Source organism: Hippocampus bargibanti, linkage group LG11 (genome assembly GCF_051943395.1).
Source record: "Hippocampus bargibanti isolate YZ-2025 linkage group LG11, ASM5194339v1, whole genome shotgun sequence".
Taxonomy (NCBI): Eukaryota; Metazoa; Chordata; class Actinopteri; order Syngnathiformes; family Syngnathidae; genus Hippocampus; species Hippocampus bargibanti.
In genome coordinates this window covers 12,837,733-12,860,000 of record NC_142744.1, presented here as the reverse complement: position 1 = coordinate 12,860,000, position 22,268 = coordinate 12,837,733, and the positions used below count along the sequence as shown (strand labels likewise).

At 39.7% G+C, this 22,268-nt stretch overlaps 1 protein-coding gene across 2 annotated transcripts in view; it reads right to left on the bottom strand.

Moving 5' to 3' along the window:
* The window catches only part of pard3ab (par-3 family cell polarity regulator alpha, b), a 154,701-nt gene that overhangs the window by 107,704 nt on the left and 24,729 nt on the right, over positions 1 to 22,268 (bottom strand). For both annotated transcript variants that reach the window (XM_089008591.1, XM_089008592.1), the window contains exon 2: positions 17,047 to 17,148. In XM_089008591.1, coding sequence (XP_088864717.1) covers positions 17,047 to 17,148 — 102 coding nt within the window. The remainder of the gene's footprint in view (positions 1 to 17,046; positions 17,149 to 22,268) is intronic.

Below are 22,268 nucleotides of genomic sequence, written 5' to 3'. Positions count from 1 at the left end.
TGTAGTGTTTGTTATACTAAGCTAAAGAGGATATCAGAATCAAAAAACCTTTATTTGTCCCACAATGGGGAAATTTGCAGTCCACAGCAGCAATTTGAAAGGGGTAAACTTGGTTGACCTTGGAAAGTATAGTTATCAGTCATGCTCATTTGACATTTGCATCTGTTGCTTGGATTTTTGAAGTGTTAATGTATTTGTGTTGTGATAGTGAGAGGAAATCACTAAATATGAAAATACCACTGTAATAATTTTACAAAAAATGGCCAGAGCAACACGGAATCATCACGTCGAACGGGTTTTCCATTCACCCCCCATGTCGTCTTGGCGACACCAGGAGGTATTGTATACTTGTTGGTAGCCTCTTAATGGCAGTCCAAAGTTAGTGCTTTAAGAGGAAAAGTGAGACCGGTGCCGACGGAGCTGCATTCCTCTGTAATGACCGCGAACGTGGGCGGCAAGGCGGCATCGGGAACAAGTGCCATGCATCACGCGACACCATTGCTAATTGTGTTGCATGGCTATATTTAGCTCCTGTGCTTCAATTATCTGTTTTTTTGCGCAGAGCTAATCAACACATCACAGGCGGGTCTGCTTATGTAAAAAAAAAAGAAGAAAAACGCAGATGGTGGCGAGAGCATTGATGGATTCGTTTAATTAAGTCGTCCAATCCGCACACCAACAATTAATAGCATTTGGAGGGGAAACTCGTTCACAGACAAGATTAATAACGATGACTTGTACTTGCCTCAATACTGCAACTACGTCCACAGTTAATAAACGACCAGGCAAAAAAAGAACAATGAAGTGAACTATTTGTGGTATTTATCACAGCTGCACAACATGTGCACTCAAGAAAGGCCTCTAATTTAATCATTTGAAATACAAAACTAAACAAAAAAGAAGCCTAATATTACTTATAAAAGAATTAAAACCCACTTAAAGTAACACCAGGATTAAGGAAGCCAAACTGTAGACTTTTGAAGAGTGTTTTTTTTTTTTCTCGTTTTCCATGTGTTGTCTGGCTTTACAACATTTCCAGGACAGGACGGTCTTTGGAAGGACTCTTGGAAATGGCCAATATGAATCTAAAATGGCCACTTCAAACTAAAATGGCAGATTCCCTTTGTATTACAGAATTAGCCAATGCCACGGAATACACTTTATATTTTTTTTTCCATAGAATATGGGTTCAGAGCATGGGAAGTGTCATATTATTTGTTATTTTGTTTTTTCTTGTTGTTTTGATTTCAGGATGATGCCGTGCAAGTGGGTGCCTTTACAGCCGCTCCTAGATTTTGTTTTTTTTTCTATTTCACAGCTTTGTTGCCGTGAAATAGGAATTCATCCAATGTGAGACAAATAAAGGCTATCATCATCTGCAGCAGCTCCTGTATTTTGTTTTTCTACTTCTTTCTTTCATAACTCTGCTGCTGTGAAATGTAAATTTGTCCACTGAGAGACTAATAAAGGTAAATTCAATCCAATCATCATAAATGCAGCATTTGAGTGAACATAGACTGTGCCAAGCAAGATCCAGTTACTTCAGGGGTGGGCAAACTTTTTGACTCGCGGGCCGCAATGGGTTCTAAAATTTGACAGAGGGGCCGGGCCAGGAGCATTTGGAGGCAGTGTATGGGCCGGTAATACTAAACCTAAAGCATTGAAGGACAACCGACGCCTCCGGATGTCGTTATGTCCATAATTTGTACAATCACTTCAAATGACTTTGACTGAGCGTATTTTACAAAGATTCCACAGCATATAGCTATACAGCATATAGTTTACGTTTTAAGAGTCGCGCTGAATATTCATGAAGTCTTGTTTTCGATTTGATGACGATGCCCATGTAACGTCACGTTTGGACCGCCCCCTGACCGAGAAAGCGACACACAATGCATTTTGCGGTACTTTGTTTGGTCTGAAAACTTTGTGTTGATGGCGAAATTAGAAGGAAAACACATAAATAACGCAATGGTGAATCCTTGTGTGTTGCACCAAGACAACTATTTGATATTTGCTGACACAAATTCCCAGCTGACAAATCAGCCCATTTCCAACGAAGCTTGGCGCCATCTTCTGCATTTTCTGGGTGCTACATTGCTGTCATTGACGGCTTGAATTGATATGGGAGGACTCCTTGAATCAATTGCAAACATTTATGCTTTCCTCTTCAGAACTATTTGAATCATATTCATAACTGGATGAGTAACAAGAAAGCAGCTTCTCCGAATCTGAAGCCATTGTTTTGATTCTCGAGCAAGGCAAGACGTCTTGGCGTGACGTCACGAACAAGGGGGTGGGACCTTCTGAAACTGGCCATTACCGGATTTATTTTGAAGTCATTTTTATTGGTGTTTTTCATTTGACTAAAACTATCAGCCTGCGTGTTTTGGGTATTTTAGATACTATAAAACGTTTTTCTGATGTCAGTAGGAAACAAAAAAAAATGGTGCCGGTTGTCCTTTAAATGTAGTGTGTACAAACCTCATAGCACAGTAAGAACACTACAACCCAATTTATGAACTGTCTTTCAAATGTGAAAAATATCCCTGATCAGTTCATGAATTTGTCTCAAGGAATATGCAAGATAGGGCGTTTACATACTATTTCGCAGATACTTGGAGGAGGAAATGGAAATAGATTAAAATAACATATGCACTGTGATTTATCAAGATTGCGTCTGTTTTTAATAAGTTTCAATCGAAGGAGCAAAGTTAAAGAAATCAACATTTATTGAAAAATGGAATCACTTTCAACATTCAACGAAATATTCAAGCTCAATAATACCTACTTGTGTTAAATTCCACAAAATCATGGATGGATTGTCTTGACCGCGCGCTCTACAAACTCCTCGGACGCCCTCGACTTCACGCGCAAAGCGTACACATGTACAGTCGCCAAGCACACAGACATAGGCTACCTGCAGTTGAAATTTGCATACTCGGCACGGCAGCCAATCAGAAGCCTGCTTCTTTCTTCCGGACTTTCGCAAGCGTTATAAAGTCGTGCATTTGCATATCATTTTCCAAGGTAGATGCACAGACCCTCAGTCCAGAAGACAGATTCAAAAGAAGCTAACAACATATGTGACGCTACAAAACGTAAATTTACATTAAACGTGACTGTAAAGTGTACGTGAGACTTATGAAAGGGGCTTAGTGGCTTGTAGAATGCCATGCAAACGTTGCATTGAGCACCATGATTATAAATGATTACTGCAGCAAAATCTACAGCCATGGATTTATACCGTAAATTAAGCAAGGTAGCATTTGTGATAGGTACATCCGTAATTAAAAACAACTTTATACTGACAATGTTATTTTTTAATGTGATTAGTCGTCTTGTTGTGTTTCAAGTTGTGAAAAATGGGGCAGGCAGGTTTTCAGTTATCTGCCCTGTTGTCCGCTAACTTTTTGTCATGAGTTTCAGACACTGTTTTTACTATAATTTGGACAAGTTCGGCGGGACGGATTAAAAAGCCTAACGGGCCGTATGTGGCCCGCGGGCCGTAGTTTGCCCATGTTTGAGTTACTTGAAACTAATAGTGTGCCACTAAGTACTCACTTGACATTAAACACCTTTTCCATTTCCCCACAGAGCGATCATTTTGTCTTTATTTGCCACATTTTACAGCTCTGATTTAACCGCAGGAGGCATTTCATTCAAAATGGGGCGGTAACTCATTGGATGCTCCGCCATCTCTCTGACGCTGAAGATAACGGATGATATTGCGAGCGGTGACGATTTCAGAGGGACAATCCCTCACCATTGACGATATTTGCAATGAGCCGAGGGTCAAGAGAATTCGGGCGAAGGGATGGTGGATGAGTGATTTGTTTCGGGAGTTAGTGGATCTGGCTTGCTCTTCCCACTCCTGTCCAAACATGAACTCAAACCTTAGAAGAAGCAATCCTCTTCCACGCCATCACTCAAAAATCATTAAAATGATTCAGATTGTCACATCAAAGTCACCACTGGGACAGAAGAACACAACTCAGCAAGACAGAGTTTCAACATGTGGCAAAAAGCCTGAGGCAATGAACGTGCAGCTTCCAAATGCTGAAAAGACATTTTCCCCTCAGGCGACTGTAAATGTAGTTCAGATTTGGTAGCAATCAAACAATCTTAATAGGACAAATTACTCATTGAAGATGATTTAGAAGTGGGCACAATGTCCAGCTTGAAAATGAAAATGGCAGATTTCCTGTCTCTTTTTAACATGACATCTGATATGCACGTCAACTCATGTGATAGCCAAAAGATTCCAAATGTCATGTCCACTTATGTCCGATGATGACATTTTGTAACGATCTGAGCAAATTTTTAAAATATGTATCCTTAAGTCTCTCCAAAAGTTCTTTTGGGGTGGGAAGGCAGAAAATGAAAAGCTTTGAAATAAGTGGCGGAATTCATGTGTCTTTCCGGAAATAATAACAGTGAAACTCTGTTTTCTACCATAATCCGTTCCACAAATCTGTCCAAAAACTGATTTGTTCAAAATCCGAAACATTTTCCATTACATATAATCAATATAATCGTGATTGAACAATACAAACACACCTGCTCAAAATGGAATGCTACATGAGGATTATGCGTCAGTCACAAAGAGATGCAAGAAAGTAACGTATAAAGAAGCAAAGGGGAGTGGAGTGGTGCATTCAGGTGCGCTCAGTTTGGTCAATAATCTATTATCGGTCGTAAACCGAGGCATAAAAAAACAGACATTTTTGGTCAAAAATCGAATTGGTCAAGAACCAAGACGTTCAAAAACCGAGGTTCGACTGTACATGTCATTCATAAGCACCTTTGAAAACTGTCAAGGACAGAAACAGTCAGAAATGGCTTCTTTCTAAATTTTTGTGGGTCTAGCCCTAAATTCTTGGAACCAAATTTTGTAAAAAGAGAAACAATGTAATGAACAGATACATTACTATATGGGACAGGTTCATTCATGTTTGAAAGGTCCTAGAATAATTTACCTTAAAAATGCTGCTTCAAACCAAAAACACAGATTTCCTGTTTCTTCTGGAAATGACTTATTGGTCCTTTTTTGTGGGCTTACTTATGCTTGACATACTACCCAAATTTCATGACTTGAGGGAAAACAGCTTTTCCCCAAACTGCAACCAACTACTCATGGACAATTCCTTCAAGAGAATGTAAAGGAAGTGCGTCTGGAAAGGATACCGCAAATGACCTGAAAACATGTACAATCTTGGTTCAAATCAGTCTTTGGGGATCTGCTCGGCTTTTTCGGAGGATCAAGTTCAGCGTGGCCGTCATCACAATCCCCCAATTGCAAGCTCCTTATCCGGCCTTGGCGGGGGAAAGCGACTATTTGACAGTCAGACAAACTTGCAGTCTTTCTGGAATTGATGTTGAGGAACATGAGGAATTTTGAGTCGGCACTTGGGCTTAAGAACAACGGGAGAATGTTTGGTCTCTGGATCAAATTACAGAATGCTGCGGTTCATTGGCAGTCTGAAACTGTTTTTTGAGAGGAAGGTTAGGACCAGATAGCGAGGGGGAAACAAAAGAGGGCATGTTCATTAATCAGGAATCTGTAAACGGCTCTCGTATGAATCATTCCACTTGATGCATTCTTTAAAGGACAACCGACGTCTCCGGACAAGTTGTGTCCATAATTTGTAAAATGGCTTCAAATGACTTCTACTGGGCGTATTTTAATAAGATTCCACTGCATATAGCTATATTTTACGTTTTAAGACTTGCGCTGAACATTCAGGAAGTCTTGTTTTTGAGTTGGTGACGAGTCCGTACGTGACGTCAGAAAAGGACCGCCTCCTCACGGTAAAAAAGACGCATTGTAGCGTCTTTCCATCACGTCAATGTATTTTGCTGTACTGTTTTTTTAAACCATGTCTTACACCCAAAAGCCACCAGCAGAGGGAGGCAAACTCCATGGAAGGAATATATCGGCCTGTGGAAACGGGCTGATTCATTCCTCACCGGAGTTGGTCGCCATTTTTCTGCCTCTTTTTGGGTGAGACATTCCCCCCCGCCCGTTTGCCTCAAAATGGCCCAAATAAATTCTTTAATCGATTGCAAACATGTATGCTTTGCTCATCAGGAATATTTGAATCATATTCATAACTGGATGTGTAACAAGAAAGCATATTCTCCGAATCTGAAGCCATTGTTTTGATTCTCCAGCAATGCAAGACGTCTTGGCGTGATGTCACGAAATGAGGGCGGGACTTTTTGAAAATGCCCAATTCGCAGCTCAATTTTTTGCAGATTTTGGACACTTTAAGTCATTTTTATTGGTGTTTTGCATTTGACTAAAAATATCATACTGCATGTTTTGGGTATTTTAGATGCTATAAAACGTTTTTCTGATGTCAGTTAGGAAACAAAAAAGTGATGTCGGTTGTCCTTTAAACAAATAATTCAAGGCACCACGGTATCTTAAAAAAAAGAAGGAAGAAAAAAAATAAATAACAGACCGTTTTAATTGTGAATCCATTTTTGGCTGCTTTTGCGCGGTCACAGTGCCCTCACTATTGGATTCTGTCTATCTGAACTATAAGAAAATAGTCCACATAAACATCTCCATCACAGAGGAGCTCATTAAATCCCCTCCGGTTACAAAGATTAGGAAACCATTGCATCAGTTCCATCACAAGGCTTAAAAAAAATACTTTTTGACACACACGGCAGACACATTTGCTCTCAATCTGTCTTGATAAACCGCACCAGAGCAAATGTTCGCCACGTTCTCAGTGGTGAGTCCAAGGAAACTAAACAACATGAGGTGAAAGTCTCCAGAGAATGAAGAGACGAGGGGGTTGGCGACGAAAGGACGACAAATAGTGTTTCACTTTTACGGGCAATTAATCTTATGAGCAAAAGAGGGACTTGAGAGGACCAAATATATCTGCGAGCGTTTCTTTTTATGGGGCAATTATAGTGATGACGATGTGAGGAGAGGAGGGGAAGGGAAGACTTAGTTGAGAGCCTGTTTCAAAACAGATTCTGATTCATTTATTTATTTGGAGGGGGCGAGGATAGGTTCCAAAGGACAAAAAGATGTCAACAGATAAATTCCTGAATGGTGAATGCGGAATATTAACTCATTCACTGTCAGATGATGTGCAATAATGTGTCCACTTGTCAGAGATATTCGGTCGGAGACTGTGGACAACGGCTCGAACACCACTCCAGTTAAGAGCGTACTGCAGTATACTTAAAAAATGTATGCTTTCTCCTATAAGTAACAAATCACTATCACAAAAGGCAAATGCAATCACACCGCGCAACAAGAGAGAACAGAAATAGATTGATCAGCTAATGCCATTTGCTCAAATAATGTGACATGCGGTTGCGAAAGACCACTATGACACATAATTGCATATTTATCCATGTTTGACATCTATGTCTTGAATTACTGAACCATTTTAGATTATTTAAGAAAAGAATGCCTGCCTTAACATCGTCTATTTTGTGTTTGGGCATGATTACTGTAATAGCTTTTCGGGAATGATCTGTCAGAAATACCGCAATTCAATCTTTTCCGAAAACCATTCACCCCTACTGGCAACACTTCAGTTTGTGACAGCCTTTGTCAGGAGCATTCCATCAGATGTGTGACTGAGAATGTGTGAGAAAGTATTTAACCCCGCTCGAACAATAACATCAGGCTAAATAAACATTTTCCTTGGCAACTGACGCTCACTTGGAGAATTGCTAAAAAATAAACCAGATTCTTAAGGGGAGGAAAATCTAGGAGATTGGTCTTTAGAGATTTCCCCAAAGTCTTGCTTATAAAAACACGCCAAGGCTGGAACAGCCGGACGGATTGTTTGGGTTTGTGTGGTTGGAACACAATCGGAGGATGGAAAAGAGACGACAGAGCAGCAGTTGAGTTTATTAGACACAATGCTGATTGGATTGTATGCGGTCAAGGAGTTTGTTGTGAGAGCGGCTTCTTCCTGTTAAAATGCTCCACTGACAGTCTGGGGAGGTCTGGAGCCCCTCGGCTAAATAGAAACACTTTGTTAGCTGTTCCAATCACAAGTCCCCAAAGTCTTAACAGCCAGTTAGTTGAGTGGTTGGCTGACTTAAGTGATGACTGAGGTCGAATGCATGGACAGTCGAGTTCTGTGATTCCACGCTGACCCCTCGTGGAGAACAAGTGGTCAATAAAAAGTCCAACAGTTTTCAAAATCTCTCTCCAGAAAGAAACTAAATGAACAAATGAGGAGTGAAAACAATTGTCATCATAAATTTCAAATTGAAGTATCAAACAGGCAGCGAGTGGCTGAATCAAGTGTTGCCAGATACACGCCACCATTATTGAGTTTGTCTTCATCTGATTATACACTGACACCTATTGGTGAAAGCGCGCAATAACTGAGTTATAATTCGAAGGTATGTATCAGTTAGGATTAACAACAATGATTAATTTAATAATCGATTAATATGCCCATTATATTTTTTCATTATTTTTTTATTTGAACATTTTAACAATGTCCTACCCATTATTCCAAACCAGGACACGATTTAAATTGACAGGATAAAAACAATACAAATGTAAATTAATTATTATTTATACAGTTGTGGCCCGAATCACATTAGAAAATAGGCAAAATGTTCCTTAGGTCTATAACCAAATGTTTGAAAAAGTCTTAGTTTGCACAAACACAAAAGATAAGCAGTCTTTTCAATGGAGAATAAAATCAAGGCAATTTGAACAATTTAAAGTTTGACACGAACTCTAAATTCTTCATTAGTTAACAAAATACACGCTAATAAATTGATTAGTTGAGTACTAATTGCTCTCCATCTAGACTTGGTATTGTGTACCACATTGTACAGTAAATCCAAACAGGAAGTGCTAACTTGAATTGGTTATCATCTGGGACAGGATGTGGGATTTAAGAGCCTTAAAAATCTTATTTGAGGATTATGGGTTAGTTACAAGGATAGCATATCATTTTAAGGATAGCGAAACCCTTCATCAAATCCGGGTTCGGGGGAGCAATAAAAGCAGGTAAAAAGGTCACAATTCCAAAGACAATGGGAAGGTAACATTCCATTTATAACAATCATCATGTTGTAAGGCACACCATACAAATGTACATCCCTTGAAAAATGGTTGTACCGCCAAATATATTTATATATGGGCTTTTTAAGAAGCTTTTTATCTTTCAGCCATTTCACAGTCCCAAGCCCGGATAAATACAGAGGGTTGTGGGCATCCGAGGTAAAAGCTTGGCCAAAAAAAAACATGCGAATCAAACCTCTGTAGATAGAGGACACTGATTCGCTTTGGTGACCCCTGAAGGGGAAAGCAGAAAGGAAAAGAAGAGATCTTCGAGCCATTTCATATTTTTACATGCAGCGTCCCTAACACCACAAGAGGGCAGACTTGAACAACAGACAGCTCAGCTCACATGGTTGGAAGTGAACTAACCAAGTTTACAGTTTTCATGCATTTTTACAAACATCAGCATATTCATGAGATTGAACCTCTTTCGATCAAACAACAAACTGTCACGATTTGTTGCTATGATATGGTGACAAAATAAGTGGAGACACGAAAAGGGAGTGATTTGGGAGGTGAATTTCAGAGGGTCTCACATTCACTTTGCAGACTCAAGTGCCCGAAAACAACAGTAAAGAACACGTTTTCTTGTCATAGGTAAAACAGTAAACGATCATGAAAGCAATAGTTTGCAGAGATAGCCAGCATCATGAGGTCATGATTTTGGCAAAATGTTTTTTAATAAAAAAAATGACAATGCCATTAATTTAGGAAGGATACAATACATATGGTTGAGTTGTAGTATAGCACAGTTACAACAATTTCAGTATTTTGCCCTTTTAGAGGAGGTGAAATCTGACATCCTGACTCTCTCCTGTCCATGTACGGTGGTGCCAGATTTAGTGCCCTGTTGTGGGTCCTTGGGATCATTGAGGCCGGACCTCATGAAAAAAAAAAAAAAAAAAAAAAAAAACGAGGAATGACAAGAATGACCACAGAAGGAAATACGTATCTTTAACTTGACCGAACTGAGAACTATTGTATCTCGTGGCTGAATTTTGTTTTGAAATATTTTATTCAAATGGTGTCAATAGCAACATGCTAATTTTATCATTACTTCAATCTCTTGTTTGAATCGCGCCAGTTGGCACTATCTTATTACTTTGAAACAGCACATTATATAAAATACTTCATAATTAAAACGGCGCAGAAATCCAACTTGAGCTTTTTGTGATCAGCGTGCATGTTGCCAATAAGGCATTTTTTGTGGGTCTGATCATAGAAGGCATGACTACCAAATACCATTCTATTAAAGGAAATACATAGTTTAAGGCTGAACTTTCAAAACAAAAAACACCACACCACACTGGATTTTATGTTGCAAGTCTGATCAAATTCCACAATCATACCAAGAAAAACATAGTTTTGCAATTTTGTGTAGTCGATTTAGCCTGGATGTCTTAAATTTGATCATAATTGGATAATATCCCTTGGACAATTTTGTATTCAAGGTTCCTGATAAGTGGCCAAATTAATCTAAAATTGTTCCTTCAAACCAAGACGCCAGACTTCTTGAGTATTTTTTGAAGAATGGCTTCAATAATTTTTTCTGGGTATATCACTGATATAAATGCCCCTCCAATTTCACTTTGCGATGTGAAATTGGGTTCTGAGGATGAATTAAACTTTTTTTGAGACTGTAATGGATCTGCGAATCCAAATAGATACCATCCTGAAACTCATAGTGGCGCCACTGATCCAGATTGATGTTTTTTTGTGCTTAGGACTGCTGAGCTGCAATAAAAACCACAGAAAATAACGCACTACTGGTTGTTCTGAAAAATATATTTTAGTGGAAAATCAAGAAAGGGGAAAAAAAGAGAAAAATAGCATATCTTGCACACACACAACCAATCAATCACAACAGAGATGTCATGAGCGGTCTTCCCGAGGATGAATTTGGCAACGGGTCATCATCTTGTACTCGTTAGGGGGCTGCAGTGGTGGAAGTAAAGGGGGAAGGAAGGAGGAGGAAAGCAAGCGTGGAAGGAATGAGGTCATCCCCGATGCTCACCCACAAGGATCTGAGGGCCGAGTGCGGCGGGTGTGGTTAGAATGGTGGCAAGGAGGGCCAGCTCACATTTAATTCACGACATGTTGAAGCAACTCAATTTCTCACTTCATTATCTAACCTCGCCTAGTTGCAAATTATTAATTGCCATCCTGCCAGGACACGTCTCTGACCGAGGTACACAGACACAAGCATAGACATGGAGCTGGAACACTATCAGAGATATATGATGAGCCTTCACCGTATAGATGCCTCACTTCCATGAAGACACTTTAATTGCTTATATTCTTTCACTCATGTTCAAATAAACCTCAAACTACGACCCTAAACAATTTCAAAAGTCATATGTCAATATTACCCTTTCAAATCTGCAAATTTTGGGGAGAACTACAAACATGCTGGCTTATACAGACAAAATACAACCTCTCGTGACTTGCATTTCTCCGAAATGAATTTAAGGCAACCTGTCAAAATATCAATGACAACTTTCATCTTTACCGGTTTATGACACTTTAAACTTATAGCCACTAAACTCATTGGCTGCCATTCCCGAATTTATTTGGGAATTGAAAAGTGTGACGTGGAGTGCCATTCACGAATTTCTTCGGGTTTCGGTTTTCTTGGGGGGCGGGGGGCAATAAAGCGCTTGTCAGACCTCTAGCAATGTTTTTCCCTTCCACACGGGGCAGCATTTGCCTTTGTCCATGTTAGCGCTTTGTTAGATCTTCAGTTGTTGTTAAATATTACATACATCAATATGTATGTATTGTATTTTGTACAGCCACCCCCATTTCAAGCTCAAATAATTCCAGACCCATATAACTTAGGAATTAACTTTTTTTTTCTGATGAAAGAAGAAAGTTTAAGGTTGCTAACACCGAATTGAATGTTTTCGTAGTACAGTGAGACCTCAACTTATAAACACTTTATCTTACAAACGTTTCGTCTTACAAACTTCAAATTTCTGAAAATTAAACCTTATAATGAGCACTATTTTCATAATACACACCCACCACGGCTGGTGGAGTGTCCTTCGGCGGAAGCACACGACCGAACAGCATCAGAGGTTAAGTTACCAACAGTCCTTATGGAAGATGACTCTCCTTCCATAAGCCATCAACGACCATCAAAAAGGTAAATAAAACTTTATTTTACAGCACAGTTTATTTCTTTAATTACAGTCCTCATGTAATGCGCCTCTCTTTCCAAACAGCAATTCCGTTTGACCTTCGACCTCCAACGCCATTCCATCAATCCATCAATGACCATCACAAATGCAAATAAAGTGACTTTATGATACAATGCAGTGTAGTTCTTTCATTACAATACAATAGCACATTTATTATACATAGAATAAGGTATGTTGTGTGTAGTTTTAAAGCTTATTTAGTTGAAAAGTATATTTTATGAAAACCCGGGAACGGATTATTCCCATTGTAATGGTTTCCTATGGGAATGTTCTTTTTGAGATCCACACTTTGCGCCTTACACACTCTGTCTGGGAACCAATTAAGTTCGTAAGTTGAGGTCTCACTGTACTAAAATTCAATATTCTGTGGGTCCTACAATTGGAGTGAAACGTCTGTGTAAGCTCTCAGTCGTACAGGAGTGGTCCATCGATGAGAAGGTTTCTTCAGCCGTCATCTGTACAAAAGTGAAGGTTTCGGACGTTTCGCCTCCTATCCAAGAAGCTTTGTCAGAGAACTAAAGTCTGACTGGTCGTATCGGCCCTATTTATATATCCCTAATGTCCAGACCTGGTGGCGCCGGACACAGCTATGATGACCTGAGAGTAGGGACCTATCATAGCTGTGTCCGGCGCCACCAGGTCTGGACATTAGGGATATATAAATAGGGCCGATACGACCAGTCAGACTTTAGTTCGCTGACGAAGCCTCTTGGATAGGAGGCGAAACGTCCGAAACCTTCACTTTTGTACAGATGACGGCTGAAGAAACCTTCTCATCAATTGGAGTGAAAATGACAAAAACCCTGGCACTGGAGTGGACACATTGTTGCACCTTGTCTGGCAGTGATTGAGTTAATTAGCAATGTTCCAATCAATTTTTTTGTGCAATTGAATTTGTGTCTGCCAAAATGTCCGTCAGATATCTCAGTGGCTCTAAAAAAAAGGTCAATCAGAATGCTTCCTAGACAATAACTCACTTACTTTGCTCAACACGGGAATGTAAACACACAGACACACACACACACAGACACACGCACACACACACAGAGACACACGTACACACACACACGCAAGCGCACACACAGGAGGAGCCGTCATGAGAAACACCTGAGGGCTCTTTTAACCTCGTGGCCTTCCTGTCTGTCAGTTCGTCTCCCTCGCGGGAGAATGTGATGCTGTACACTAATTCTCATCTTACAAACATGACACGCTCATAAATGTTTACGGAAATACTGAATGTGTACATATGAAGCACACAGAAAACCGTACAGGAATCACCTTAAACACCCCAAAATAAACAATGAAGGAGCAAAAATTGTTTTTAAATTGGCCTCATCGTGTTGCTACAAATATGTCATATGAATGTTTCATTTAAAACGGAAATGCTGAGATATATCAGGAATGTGTGCAATGTGTTAGCAACCATGTGTTATATTCGGCAGGAATCGTCATTCATCCATTATTTTTGTCCATCAGATTATCAACATCTCCACATCATGAAAAATCATCTTCAACGGAGCGTACATTTACACGTGACAATACTAAAAATGAAAACGATTTACGGCACATTAATGAAATCATTATAGCAAGTGTGTCAAACTCAATTTTTGCCGCGGGCCAAAATGTAGTCACGGTTTTCTCTCTGGGGCTGTTATGAAATAGGGGAAAGCATTAGAATATTTAATTATTTAATAACCTCCATATACAGTAAAGTCTCGTTATATCGATATTCAAGGGAGTCCGAAAAAATATCGATATAACCGGGACTATCGATATATCCGACCCTGTGTGCATGTAATTTTCTCCGTGCGTGCATAGAAATAGTATCGATATAACCGGGACTATCGATATATCCGATATCGATACAACGAGACTTTACTGTATTACATATACAGCTCATAACAAATTAATGAATAACTAGTTTTCAAATTTGAAGTTAAAAATAATGATTGTTATTGTGGTTTACATGGTACAAGCATCATGGCATTTCACAAGTTTAATTTGCTTTCGTGGGCCGAAAAAATAATGTGGTGGGTCGGATTTGGCCTTGACTTTGACACCTGAGGTTTAGACTGATCTGAAAACATATGTGAGCATCTCACACAGAGTAAATGAAAAAGAGTGATGTGGGGGCAAGTGATGGAATTTAACAAGTTTGATTTGCTTTTGCGGGCCGAATATAATGATGAGGCGGGCCAGATTTGGCCCCCGGGCAATGACTTTCACACCTGTGCATTACGACATTGTCATATCACCATACGATCCGCTGGCTGCAACATTTTGTGAACCAACACTATTCCGATACAATCAAAAACCCAATGGAAACAACGAGAAGGACCATAAAATAGCAACAAAATACTAGATCTGATCCCCGGGCCTTGACTTTGACACCTGTGCATCATGGGGTATGTTTTTTTTCTTCTTTTTATCGTGCACACATACCCACATGCACACACATACACGCACATGGGGAAAAGTGTGAGTATTATGAGATTTAAAGGGGGCGTAGACCCCAATAATACATTCTTACCACATACAGTAAAGTCTCGTTATATCGATATTCAAGGGAGTCCGAAAAAATATCGATATAATCGGGACTATCGATATATCCGACCCTGTTTGCATGTAATTCTCTCCGTGCGTGCATAGAAATAGTATCGATATAACCGGGACTATCGATATATCCGATATCGATATAACGAGACTTTACTGTATGTCCTATGCTAGTCTAAACATGTAATATTAATCAGAATGCATTGTTTAGACTAATGGGGCTGCTGCGATTGTTGAAAATGAACTAGTTATAATCTATCATGCCTTTAAAAAACTTTGTCAATGGAGTCAATAACATATGCTCACTTTGGTTATTAAATAACTGCATCAAAATAATTACAACCTATTGTGGAATTAGTAGGATGACGGAAAGCTACAGACGTGTCAAACATTTTAACGCTGACAGGGGTGACACATGGACGATGACCTCTGCGATGGCGGACTGCAGCTGCGATACACGTCTCCAAACACACACCCTTACAAACACATCCACACATATCGTCTACACAAATGTTTGCAAGTCCTAGTATGGTTGGAGGAGCATCAACCAGCATGTGGTCATCTGTCCGGCTCGACAAGAAACCTACAAATGTTATACATCGAGAAAACGCCTTGAACAAATCCTTGACTGACTGTGCCGCTGATGGGAAGATGACGGAAAGATCTGGAAAAAAAGGTTCACTCGACTTTTCCTGGAACACCGCACACACATATTTTCAAAACAGAGCATGCTTGGCTTCCACCAGCAAGCGCGCGTGTGGGAGCTAATAAAAGAGGTGGTGGCATTCCTTCCAGACTTTAAAAAAAGCTCGGCCTAGTGGACTGGACTCTGAAGATGAGTCACAAGAGGTACCAGGAGCTTCACGGTAGTCCCTGTGGTTAGGGACATCCCGTAATTAATGGACCCTGTTGCTTTTGGTCCGAAATAGCTGATTTTTGTGTACCCATTCACTGCCAGACAATGTGCAAAAATGTATCCGCTCCAGTGACAGTTTTGTCATTTTCATTCAAATTGCAGGAGCCGCAGAATATTGAGTTTTAGAACTACATAAACATTCAAAACAGCATAAGAAACCTTAGACCAGGGGGGGTCATTTTTTGCCGCGGGCCACATTGTAGTTATGGTTTCCTCTCGAGAGCCGTTATGAATTTGGGGAACCCATTAGAATGTTTAAATCCCTTCAAATATTACATATAGAACACACAGCAAATTAATAAATTTCTCGTTTTCAAATCTGAAGTCAAGAATAATGACTTATTGTGGTTGAAATCCAAAAATATGAAATTTTGGCTCAGATTTTAGCAATCATCATGGAATTTAACAAATTTGATTTGCTTTCGCGGGCCGAAAAAAATGATGTGGCGGGCCGGATTTGGCCAGCGGGCCTTGACTTTGACACCTGTGCCTTAGACTCTCTTCTTTCATCAGAAAAAAAGAGTTAATGCCTAAGTTATATGGGTATGGAGTTATTTGAGCTTGAAATGGGGGCGGCTGGACAAAAGGCAAATGCAGCCCCCTCGTGGGAGGGAAAAACATTGCCAGAGGTCTGACCAGCGCTTTATCGGCACCTCCCCGCAAGAAAAAACAAAATTCAGGAATGGTGCTCTACGTCATGATTTTCAATTCCCGAATTAATTCGGGATTGGCAGTGAATGAGTTAAATCGTAGCGTATTTACAAAAAGCTGACTGTCTTTTCTTTGTGGTAAGAAAAACAAGTATATTTTGTAAAACCAATTTTTTTTACCATTGATTTCCTGAGAATTGAAAAAGATAGAAACATGTTTTTCTGGTAAAAGAAGAATCAATTCAGTCTCTTCCAAGTAAGTAGATTTGCACGTTCATGGTTACATAACACTATGGAGGGCCAGTCAAAATGCTGTAAAACAGCTCGCAATATGGGCAATTCCATTGCGAAAACAATGAGCAGTGAATGAGTTAACTGAAAAAGACAGCCTTTGCGTCACAATCCTGGTAAGCGTGTAGCTGGTTTGCGGCACGCGACCGCAAACACTCGGGTTCCGCCTTCAGAGTGCTTTACAACATCCACGCTGCATGCCAACACAATCAACCGCCACTGCTGGATTTCAACTTGGAGCACGCAAGCACAAGGAACAAGGCTTGAAGCATTGTGGGAAAACTGCCGCTACGCTAAACGTTAGGTCGACATAGACCAGGGAGTCTTAACTCACCACGGTACATACGGCAATTGTTTGCTTGTTCTTACCCTATCTTTGTCGTCCGCAACGTCACACAGCACGTCATCCAGATCCAAGATGCCGCCATCGCCATGTTCGAGGCGGTGCACCTGTAGCCAGTAGCTGGCATCCTGGGAAAAAAAACACAGCATGTTTATTTTAAGATACACAGAGCCATCTTATGCGTAAGAAAGTAGACAAGTTTAAACAGTTGTTATTGGACTGTTCTTGCACTCCAGCACAGGGAAGGCTGTAAGGACTCCCACAAAGAGGGTACATGCTGCCTCTTTTCAGTCTAAAAAAATAAATAGAACACCTGACAAGTAAAAAAAAGTCTGACATACCGATGCTCCCCTATTTACGAACATTCGAGTTACAAACAATGGTGCATATGAACATTTTTGGATTGGACTGGATTGGATTTGCCTTTATTAGTCTCATAGTGGAACAATTTATATTTTTTCAACATGTAGTATTCTCTCCAGTTGTACATGTACATATCTTTACAGAGCATATATTTTATTAAATGTTTATTTTTCATCAGAAAAACGTTTTATAGCATCTAATATATCCAAAACACGCAGTATGATAGTTTTAGTCAAATGCAAAACACCAATAATACTTGGCAATAAAGATGATTCTGATTCTGATTCTGATAAATGACTTAAAGTTTCCAAAATCTGCCAAAAAAAAAATGAACCCGGAAGTGGCCAGATTCAGAAGGTCCCGCCCCCTTGTTCGTGATGTCATCCCAAGACGTCTTGCCTTGCTGGAGAATCAAAACAATGGCTTCAGATTCAGAGAATATGCTTTCTTGTTACTCATCCAGTTATGAATATGATTCAAATAGTTCTGAAGAAGAAAGCATACATGTTTGCAATCGATTAAAGTATTATTCTGTGTCATTTTGAGGCATCAGGGGTGGGAAATGTCGCACCCAAAAAAAGGCAGAAAATGGTGACAAAGCCGTGTAAGGAATTAATCAGCACGTTTCCACAGGCTGATTAATTCCTTACATGGAGCTTTGTCACCCTCTTGTGCTTCTTTTTGGTCCTACGCGAAGTTTTCAGACCAAAGTACAGCAAAATGCATTGACGTGAAGGAAGGACTGCGACAATGTCCTTTTTTCGGTCAGGGGCGTTCCTTCAGTGACGTAGGGTGAGGACTCGTCACCAACTCAAAAACAAGACTTCCGGAATATTCAGCGCGAGTGTTACAACGTAAAATATAGCTATATGCGGTGGAATTTTTGTAAAATACGCTCAGTAGAAGTCATTTGAAGACATTTTACAAATTATGGACACAACTTGTCCGGAGACATCGGTTGTCCTTTAAACATACTTATATAAACACTAAACATACTTATATGAATCTTAAACATATATTCCATACAAAATATAGCACTGAAGCAACTTCAGAACAAATTCACCTTACGAACAACCGTCTGGAACGTAAGTTGGGGGCATCTGTAATTGTCATTGGCATGCTGATTCACTTCAAACCTGGAGGTGGCTGTAAGAGACATTAGATTGTTTTGATTTGATTTAGTATTTATTTGCATTGTGAAAAACATCCATAAAATGACGTTTATGAAGAGACAGGCTTAAAGAGCACAAAAATAAACTGTGAGATATGAGTTCGACGAAGGAGCATTGAAATCAAGCAGCTGGGAGAGAATTCTAAATCCACTAATGCTACTTTGTGCTTTCGTTTTATGAAATGGTGCCAATCTATTCATCTGGACTCTGACAATGACGTAACGGAACCATGCGTGTTTGATTGTGAACTTGTCCAGCTGTTCATTTTGGATACATGATTTAATATTTGATGCATTGTAGAATGGGTGTTGATCATAAAATAAAGTACAATGTTAAATACTTTCCTAAAGTACAACACAACTGTTTGGCTCTCATTGCGTTCATTAAAATATACGCTAGCGTGCATGCATGCTTGTGTATTCTTAAATCATGCCTGCAACCAAAAATACAATGCGTCTTGTGTATGTGTTAAACACAGAAATAGCAACTGTAACTGACATTGAGGCTTTTAATAAGGTAATAGGAAAATAAGGAAAATATGGTAAACAACCTAGCTTCCTGAATTTACTTTCAGAAGTTTGATGTTTATAGTCAAATCAAATCACCGATATTTGTCATTTACAGGCATCCTGATCACCAAGTAAAAATTGCTGCAAGTGAACGTCACCTAGCTAAACTTTGAAACTCCTGGGACGCACAAGCTTAGTGACAAGTTGGTTGATGTGTGCTGACAAATGGATATCAACACAGAGGTCATTTGGCAATTTTTCGTGTCAAATATGAACGCCGGCAGGCAGTCCTGAAATACTTGCTACCACTTGATAGCCTAACCGGGTGGACAAGAGAATGTGTCTGGCAAAACAGTTGGTACATCTTACAGATATAGAAATGTGATCCTATTCAACCACTGACACACAGATATAGTCCATGTTGTGTCCATCATGGTAAACCTTATAATATCATGGATTTAAACTTTATTTTGTGTGTATTTTTACAGTGTGCATTCTGACAAACCCCACACGAAAGAGTTGCACAACTGCTGGGTAATATGTTGTTTCCAAAGAGCAGAAAAAAAAGAGGAAACCCAGACAATTAAAATTTTACCCACTGTCAGAGGAGTTAGAACAGCTTTCCTAAATTGCATTGTCTTCACAATGTTATGATTCACAAAGTTGTTGCCCTTTAATTTATTTAGTGACGTGACCCTCACCAAATGCATTTTGCATGTGACCTTATAGTTGGGTTGGCATTGAACTAAGAAAAAACTGGGAGCAGTTTTCACATCTTAATATAAATTATGGATGCTCAGTATAAAGAATTGTCTTGTAAAAACTATTTTGTCATTCCAAAAAACGCTAAATAATTTAAAAGTAATCATATGACCGTCCAACAAATACAAAATATGTACGATTTAAATCAGATCGTATATTTACATGTTTAAAATGACGAATTGTTTCAAATATAAATGCACTGATGACAAACGGTGTAAATGGAATATCCGACTATTCTATTATCCAAAGCCAAACGCCCATCTTCATCATCACGGAACACAAGTGTTACGGTTTGGCACAGGGACTTTAATGACACAATTGACGCCACTTCACCGCAATGAATCAGCGTTGGGGGTTAATGAAACAAAATAAACGAGAATTTCACATCGCGTAAATTTTACACGAGATTTTCGAACGACGTTAGCTTGCATGTTGCTAATGAACGAGCCGCTGGTGCTGACCGAATAAAGAGATAAAGTAGTCGTTTGCATTCACCAACACGATTTTAATTAGCCACAAGGCGCAGAAGAATAAAAAAATATATTTTTAAAATATCGGCTTAGAAATGGCAATGTCGTCATTGACTTAACGCGACGACGTCAGATGACGCAAACGCCAGACCGTCAATAAGTTCCGAAAACAACGTCCTTTTATGAAACCAATTCAAAAAACAAAGGCGTAACGTAGTATACACGAATGATGCGGCAGGGTTTTTAACGAGTTACCATAGACCAGGCACTAAAACCACCGAGAAAAGTACCCAGCGGTACGGCCATTTTTGGCAGCTGATAACTGGCAAAAGACAAGTGACAAAATGGACGTGACGTCATACAAACGCAGCGAGGACGACGAGTCCGCATGTTTGGAGCTCGTGCACCTGTTCAACAATCTCAAGTGTTTTGACAGCATCTATCTCAACAACGTGCTCATTGACATGGAGGTAGGAGAATAGGTGTTTCTCATGTAGTAATGATAGCTGGCGAGTGAAACCTGAACATATTTTAATTTGATTTCACACTGCTAAAACACCGTTAAAACAAATCAAATGAGACATGTTCAATATTCAATAGAAACAAAATGATGAATAGTAATAAACCTTTTTTGTTAGGTTTCAAATGTCTAAAATTGTAACAGGTCGCAAATTAACCCATCGCTGTTGTTAAAGCGCTATATTAGAATCAGAAAACCTTTATTCGTCCCACAATGGGGAAATTTGCAGTCCACAGCAGCAGTTTGAAAGGGGATGGGGTGGGGGGTGTGATAGAAACAAGATGTTCTAAGCATAGTAAAATAAAAATGTCAACTGTATACTGTAAATGTGCAAAACCGTTTCATAAAAAAAACTACACAGTGCAAGTATCAAGAAAGCCATATTGATATAATGTAGCTATATTCCATCATCCCATATTTACAGTACAAGTGTCCAGTTTTTGTTTGTTGAGAATTGCAAAGCCTGACAGCAGTCGGTAGGAACGAGCGGCGGTACCTCTTCCTTGCGCGCGTGTAACAGTCTCTGGCTGAAGGCGCTACCCAGTGCTGTCAGGGTGGGCAGGAGGGCGTGGGAGGGCCTGTCCATCATAGCTTTTAGCTTAGCTAGCGTCCGTCTGTTGCCCACCTCCTCCAGAGAGTCCAGCGAGCAGCCCAGGACAGAACTGGCCCTCTTGACAAGGTGCACCAGTCTTTTCCTGTCCTGGGTGGTGATGCTGCCTGACCAGCAGACAATTCCATAATGGCTGGCTGAAGCCACCCCAGAGTCATAGAAAGTCTATAGGAGTGACCCCTGAACCCCAAAGGATATAAATCAATATGTAATGTATTGTATCAATGCTGTCAAATTTAAGGCATCCTTTTGTCAGGTTGTCAAAAGGTTATTTCAAATAAATTTCCAGACAATTGCGAATATGACCAAATCTGTGTTAAAAAAAGGCTGGTACATTAAATGGGGGTTTAAATTAACCTATCAATACTGCCACACTTAAATCATGCTTTTGTCAGGTTCTCTAAAGTTTGATTTCAAGTGTTTTCAGACCATTATGAATACAACTAAATTCCTGTTAAAATGGCTTGATTGTTAAATAAGGCTTCAAAATGAGCTATGAAATGCTGTGGGCGTGCCCCCTGATTGTGATGAAAAAAAAACGTCTCAGTGAGCTGTCCATTACCTCTGACGACTACTGACATCTGGAAAAATTGATGCGACGTCATCTAGCATCTTTCTTATGGCAACACAAATCTGCATGTTTGAGCAGTGAAACGATCCCACTTGAAGCGGGAATATAATTCCAACCAATTCTTGTCTTTTGCATGCCACGCCAATGTGAAACCATATTCCATATGCTGGTTGTTAAATGTAAAGAAAAAAACTAATTAGAAAATAGTCCCTCTCCTTGCTCATCCTACTTTGCGTGATTCAATGAAAAGGATGAGCAAAGCCAGAGTTAA